This window comes from Telmatherina bonti (genome assembly GCF_933228915.1).
Source record: "Telmatherina bonti genome assembly, chromosome: 9".
Lineage (NCBI taxonomy): Eukaryota > Metazoa > Chordata > Actinopteri > Atheriniformes > Telmatherinidae > Telmatherina > Telmatherina bonti.
In genome coordinates this window covers 26,187,271-26,194,424 of record NC_136627.1, presented here as the reverse complement: position 1 = coordinate 26,194,424, position 7,154 = coordinate 26,187,271, and the positions used below count along the sequence as shown (strand labels likewise).

General features: G+C 36.5%; 1 protein-coding gene across 1 annotated transcript; it reads left to right on the top strand.

The window, feature by feature from the left end:
• Window positions 1–2,336: 2,336 nt before the first annotated feature.
• LOC306760344 (histone H4 transcription factor) lies at window positions 2,337–6,460 on the top strand (the record flags this gene model as incomplete). Its single annotated transcript, XM_079246155.1, has 9 exons — window positions 2,337–2,487; window positions 3,375–3,601; window positions 3,687–3,798; window positions 3,877–4,029; window positions 4,121–4,195; window positions 4,644–4,764; window positions 5,554–5,692; window positions 5,779–5,903; window positions 6,028–6,460. The coding sequence occupies 9 exons, from the start codon at window positions 2,337–2,339 to the stop codon at window positions 6,458–6,460; spliced, it is 1,536 nt and encodes a 511-aa protein (XP_079102281.1).
• Between the last annotated feature and the right edge of the window lie 694 nt (window positions 6,461–7,154).

Below are 7,154 nucleotides of genomic sequence, written 5' to 3'. Positions count from 1 at the left end.
AGCGGCCACAGCAGGGAACCTTTCCCAGCACTCTTTCCAGAACCAGATCTGTCTTTCCAGGGTTGAAAGTAAAACGACAAGGATATGGCTCCATAGATGCAGACAATGCTGATGGTGGTATATAAGTATGGGCAAGGTCTCACACGTATTATCACACATCATTTGTCTCAGGCATGATTTGAGGTGTCTTCAACAAGGACTTGCGAGAGCGTTATAGTCATACTTACCTTCTAGATATGTTTTACCAAGTGTATTGACTGAAAGGGAACTTCTGAAAATAACAAAAAATGGTGTTAATAGGGCAAAGAGGAAACTTTATTCTTTTTTTACACTTTTTGTTGTTGGTAGTTTTTCTGTGAATAAGTCATCCAGACACAAATTTGCATGAATAATTAGTGCCTTTGCGCGGTCGTGTTTGCAGATGAACATAAATTATTGAATGAGAGCTCAGTGATGGGACTGGATGTGCTGAAACTGCTTCTTCTCTAAAATTCTCGTCTGTCTGGTTCATGTCTAGTTTTTGTCTGTTGACGTAGAACAGAATTAACATTTTATGCACTCATTTCATTACTTGGTAATAAACTGTGTTAATTATTTTTGAGGCCTTATGAAGCTAAATGAGCCTTATAGGCTCAACCTTCTAACTGGAAAATCTTTAAATGGTCAGCTATTCATGGCAACGCAGGCAGGAGATCAAGGCTTTTAAGTTTTACTCTGGTCAGTTCACTGGCACACAAATTCCTCTGTTGCAGATGTGTATGTGCATTTGACAGATAAGTACTGTTATATAAACAGACTGAGCACTTCTGCATTGTCAAAATCTAAAAAAAAAAAAATTGACTTACTGACTTAGAAAACAGTGATCTTTGTAAGCATCTCTCACATGGTCTCAACTGTCTGCAAATCATGACCTCTAGTGGAGAAAAGGTGTCTTTGGGCTCCTTCCATGTTCTCTTTGCTTCATTCATGCCAATGATGTAAGCCTTCTTAAAATGACAATCAACGTTTCAGTTTTCAGTGGTCACTGAATGTGTCTTTGATAATTGAAGAAATAAAAAACTACTCATTTTACCAGCTGGGGTTGATTAACCTGCCAATTGAAAAATAAACGCCCAAGCTGTAATTATCCAATAGGAGGCTTGTACCTATTTGCTTAGTGCAATTCAGGTGGCGACTTTTTTTTATTTTATTTTTTTGACTAGCTAGTTTATAATCCCAGTTCATTTGTGCATTCTTCTCCTCTAAAAACTTGTGAACTTAAAGACAGTAAGTAAAAGATCATCCTATATATATATATATATATATATATATATATATATATATATATATATATATATATATATATATACACACACACACATATATATATATATATATATATATATATATATATATATATATATATATATATATATACATATATATATATATATATATACACACACACATATATATATATATATATATATATATATATATATATATATATATATATATATATATATATATATATATATATATATCAAGAGGGGCAAAAAGAACAAAGTCTGCTTGTCAGTTTGAATCTTGGGTATTTCCATATAAGAGAATATTCAGATGTATTTTTAATGAAAAATGGATTACAACAAATTAGTTTCCGAGAAAAAACTATCAAGTGAAAAATCATGTTCTTGTTCTTGTGTGAGGAGCTATTTACCCTCTGTATTACATATCATTTTAACTTATGTAGCATTTAATAGCTTAAGTTAATATTTTAATTTCAACTATAATATTATATAATTTGTAATATATAAATATAGTATAATTCATAATATAATAATTTGTTATGCTATTATTTTTAACTCTACTTTGGAGAAATTTGACTTATAATTCACGGGAGGACAGTGGCTGGCGGAATACTTGGCTTGCCTCTCGCTTATTAAACAAACCACCGAAGAAGAAGAACTTCCGTTCCGAGCGTCACACAGGAAATAAACAAAGCCAGATAAGCTGAGTGGAGGGAAGGAAAAGAGGATTCTGTACAGAGCTGCTGGGACATCAGAGTTTGTAAGTAGAAATAAATCTATAATAAAACCATATTTACTGCATATAGAGATAGGATCAAAGGGATCCTTATCTCTTGTAAACTGCCGGCTAAGATGTCATAAATATGCCATATTAAGTATAAGACCCATTAAAAAGTACAAATAGCATGACAGCTCTAAAGCGAAACTGTTATTCAGGATAATAAGACTTAAATGCGTATAAACTAAAATGCTAGCTTAAAGATCATAGTATTGAACCTCTGTGGTTGCATGTTTTTGTGTTGCCCAGAACTGAGCACATCACTCAACGCCATGATGACAACAAAAAGGCTTGACAACTTCGAGGTGGTGTGCGAGTGGGATTCATGCGGCTACAGGGGCCACACGATGGAGGAGCTTAGCGACCACATGTCCCTGCATCTGAAGGACTACTTGGGAGACAAAGACACCCTGGAGGAGCTGGGTGAGTGAGGGACAAACCCGTGTGCCAGACCATAAAAACTCAGCCTCTTTTTAAATTGATTCATTCATCACTTTTCAGAGGGATGTTCGAGTAATTTATACCAACTTTACTCATAAAAATAGACAAAATAGCAATTTAAGCTGACACTGAAGTTATATTAAGCTGTTATGTCAGTATAGTATCCAAAACAAAACTAGCAATACAGTGCACCTTCCTTCAATATTGTTTACATCATAGTTGTCCGAAGTTGGTCCTCAAGGGTTGCTCTCCTTCAGGATTTAGATGTTTCCTGCTGCAACACACCAAAATTAAATAAATTAATAGATCAACATGCTTGGGCAGCATGTGATAACAAGCTTGAGATAATACATATAAATGCCTGATTTAATTTGAATCAGGCATGTAGGTGCAGAGAAATGTTTAAAGGCATGGAGCTGGACACCCCTGCTTTACACTTTAACCTCTTTTAGACATGCGATCCTGTAAATTACTTTTTCAAAACATTTCTTTATGACTTTCTTGGACCTACTAATGTGTATGAATCACTCCTGACTAAGCAGATCTGAGCTATAACAATCACATTAACAAAAAATGGGTTAATACGTGTTGTGATTAGCAGTGTAGAGGAATCTGACTGATTGTGAAACTAAAGGAATTCATAAATGTGCTGTTTAAACTTCTATTCTCCACAGTTTTACCTATAATCACACCAGACTGCAGTGCATTAACCCAGTTTCCCAAACATAATAAAATGGTGGTTAATCCATTTGATTTTGATAAATTACTGAGGCAGCACAGTATCTTTTTTTTTCTTTTTTTTTTTTTAAGTATTATCAAGAATGTATCTTAGTATTGCTATACTAACAAAAAATCTTGTCTTTGTTTAGATGAATATGCATGTCTCTGGAATGGATGTGAATTCCTGTCAATGGGCAGCCGCACAGAGCTGGAAATACATGCTTATTTCCACAACTACCATGGTAAACTCAAGTTTATCGGGTCTCAGCTGCTGAAGTCCCGTCCTAACCTACCCAGCTGCAACCAGGGCATGAACAGCAACAACCTGGTACCAGAAGGATCAGATGGATATGTTTGCCAGTGGGAGCATTGTGATGTAGGCATTTTAACTTTAAATTATTTATCAGGATTTATAACACAGCCATCCCATATGGAATGAGCATACTTTTGTCTTTTTACAGAGTACATTTAATAATCCTGAGTGGTTCTACCGTCATGTTGACAATCATGTAGAAAGTGCTGAGCAACAGTCAGTGTCACAACGGCAGCAGGCACTCTTTTGCAACTGGGCAGGTATGGCTGAGTAAGAGGAGGTTGAACATGTGTTTGTTTTCCCTGCATCTCCTCTGATTTTTCATGTTTCTGTCTCAGGATGTGACGCCTACTTCAAGATCAGGTACCGGTTGAGAGAGCACATGCGCAGCCACACCCAGGAGAGACTTGTAGCCTGTCCTACATGTGGCAGCATGTTCTCCAGCAATACAAAGCTGTTTGACCACCTCCACAGACAATCCGAGCCAATAGGTCAGACAAGTGTACAGCCATTTATCGGATGTTGGTGTTCTACATGTGTTGCATTTATCTCAGAAGCCTGAACTTATTTTTGTTGAAACAGAGACGCTGGTGTGTGAACATTGTGGCAAAGCCTTTTCCAGTGAGAGGCTTTTGAGGGATCACATTCGCCAGCATGGTAATAATCACTAACAGTTTATTATTGAATAGAAATGATCAGGATTATTAAAGGACTCGAACCAACTGTGTGTAATGACAAGCTGATAAATGTGTGCAATTTTGTTTAGCAAGAGAAAGCAGGTGTTATTTTGTGTTTGATTAAATTTTTTGTTTGGATGCTAACATTTTTTTTTTTTTTTTTTTACAATATAATTTTTATAAAGTATTACCTTAAAGACCATTAAGTGGATGCTGGTCATGTCACATAAAGGCCATCAGAAAATTGATTGGTGGTTGGTTTTAAATGGCTTAGTTTAAGATTATATACATTTCAGCACTTCTGTTTATCGAAGGAAGGTTTAAGTTATTTTTTTGTTTTAAAAAGAGTTTTTTTTCCCCAGATAATCAGCTGTCAATCATCTTGATAGATGTTCTTTATAATTAATGCTTTTGTATTCTGCTTCCAGTCAATCAAGTAAAGTGTCCCTTCTGTGATATGACCTGCACCACTTTAGCAGCCCTGAAGATCCACATCAGGTTTCGCCACTGTGATGAGAGACCCTTCCCATGTGACTTCTGTGACAAAAGGTAGGCCATCACAACAAACTGGCATCATAAAACCCCTCAAAGTTTGTATTTTTTCTTTGCTTGTCTTTCTTTATGTAATGGAGTTGCATAAAGGTTTTACATGATTATAAATTCAGTGGAGGATCACATGTTTTGATAACATCCATTTTCACCAATTATATTTATCTAAACACAATATTTGGTGCAAGCTTATTTTATATTATTAAAAAAAAAAGAAATTTGCTTATTATTTAAAAAAAGGTACTAGGAATTGTTATTGCAGCCTATTTTTAAGGAATATTATAAACAGATCTTATGTTTACTGTTACTAAATATAGTTTTTATTTAGAATAAATTCCCCCCCTAACAAAAACAGTTTTTAATTTAAAGATACTGTTTTGTGAAAAAATGTTTCCTCAGTTCAGTGCTCTCAAGGTCTTTTAAAACTTTATGACAGACATGTGTCCCTCTGTGTTGAATCATTTAGAAACATAGGAGAGACCAGCTGATGTTTGTAAAGTTAAATGTTTTGCAATTTTTGCTAAATTACAGGGTTTTCTTGTTGTAGTTTATTTATTTATGTATTTATTTGTTTATTTATTTATTTTTTATTATAGAAGTGCTCCATAATTTTTTAAGATCAATTATTGTTTAATTTTAGAAAACATAAAAAGCACGAAAAGCAGAAAGGACAATCTATATTTGTCACACTGGGAGTAGAACTACACCCATATTAGGTTACTGGTCTCGTGAACCCTATTTAATTATGTTGTGTATTTATAAAAATGGATTGTATTTTTATTATTGTAGATTTAAGAACCAGCGGGACCTCCAAAAGCACACAGAGGTACACAATGAGGGCACTGTGTATCACTGTACTGTGGAGGGGTGTGATTATTCCTGTCACACATTCCAAACCATGAGCCATCACTTCAAGAGAGCCCACGAGGTTTGTCCACCATTACCATTAAAATCTTGTTGTTTTTGTTTTTATAATTACTGTGTAATGTTAATGAATGATCTGTCTGCCAACAGGTAGGGGGGATGTCTAAATATAAATGCCATATCTGTGATAAGGTTTTCTCTTGGTGTTATACTCTCACACTTCACCTGCGTAAAAAGCATGAGCTGAAATGGCCTTCTGGACATTCCCGTTTTAGGTGAGTGCAATCTTTTGATAGTTGAGTAGTTTTATCTCCATGCTGCTTTTCAGCTCCGTCAATATTTAAATGTCTAAATGCTGAGAATCTTTTTATGCACTTGTTTGTTTTTTTTTCCATCCAGATACAAGAAGGATGTAGACGGCTTCCTGAAATTAAACATGGTACGATTCGAGACTGTTGAAGTGACCAAGGAGATCATGAAGAACATGGCCAAAAAGCCGCAAAGCCTTCGACAAAGTCAGAGAACCAGCAGCCGGAACAAGAGCGCTGCAGTCGCTCCAGAGAGCAGCCGAAGCTCCCCGACAGGATCGTCCTCGCCCTCATCCAGCTCTTCCTCCTCGTACTCCTCAGACCTGTCTGGAGGAGAGGACATGTCTTCTCAGCACAGCCCCCGAGGTGGGGACTCTCCCGTCTACTGCGTGATGAGTACCATTCCTCACACTGAGGACGATCCAGAAGGACTGTCGCATGAGGACTGTGATGGCGGTGGGAGTTCCAGGGCTGTCCAGGCTCTGACAGAGGTCGCAAGAGGCCTTGGGATGGATGTGGTCTGATTGTGTACTGCGTAGAATCACTCATGTCCAGTGGACACTTGTGTAGCTGCACTTGGCCTGTTTTAATGTGTTGTTTAGCTGTGGATCTGCCAGTGGAGGCAAGACTGCAGCACTTTCTGTCTAACCAAAGCTTCCTGCAGTGTTTGTGCTGTGTTCAGGATCATTCCTACACTTTCATCATTGCTGCTTTTACTAATTCTGATGCTGGAGCTTCGCTTTGTCGTGTCTCCTGCTGATAAGATCATCTCTGAAATATCATTTCTGACCAAACTTTGAAAATGGAAGGAGTTGAGAGCACTAAAAAGCTAGTTTTATAAGAACCTCTGCTCATCACATGTTCTGTTTTATGGGATATTTCCAGGATGTTGCTCAGCAAGGGGGTTTTATGAAGACATTGTTTTTTTTTATTGTAGCCTTTAAATATTGTTTTAGTGTTGCATATTTTAAATACATTTAATGATACAAATGTTGTTTTTGTTTTATTTATTCATTTAGAATTGGGTCTTTACCTTTGGATGGATGTAGATGTATATAATGCTACCACATATGACACATCCCATCAGCTGTGATTGGATTTGGTGTTTAGCGCTCGTTTAACTAAGATGAACATGGTTAATGTGATTAGCATGTTAGCATTTAGCTAGTTCAGCTTTACAGAGAGAACAGACTGCATTTATGACCCCTCAGAGATGGG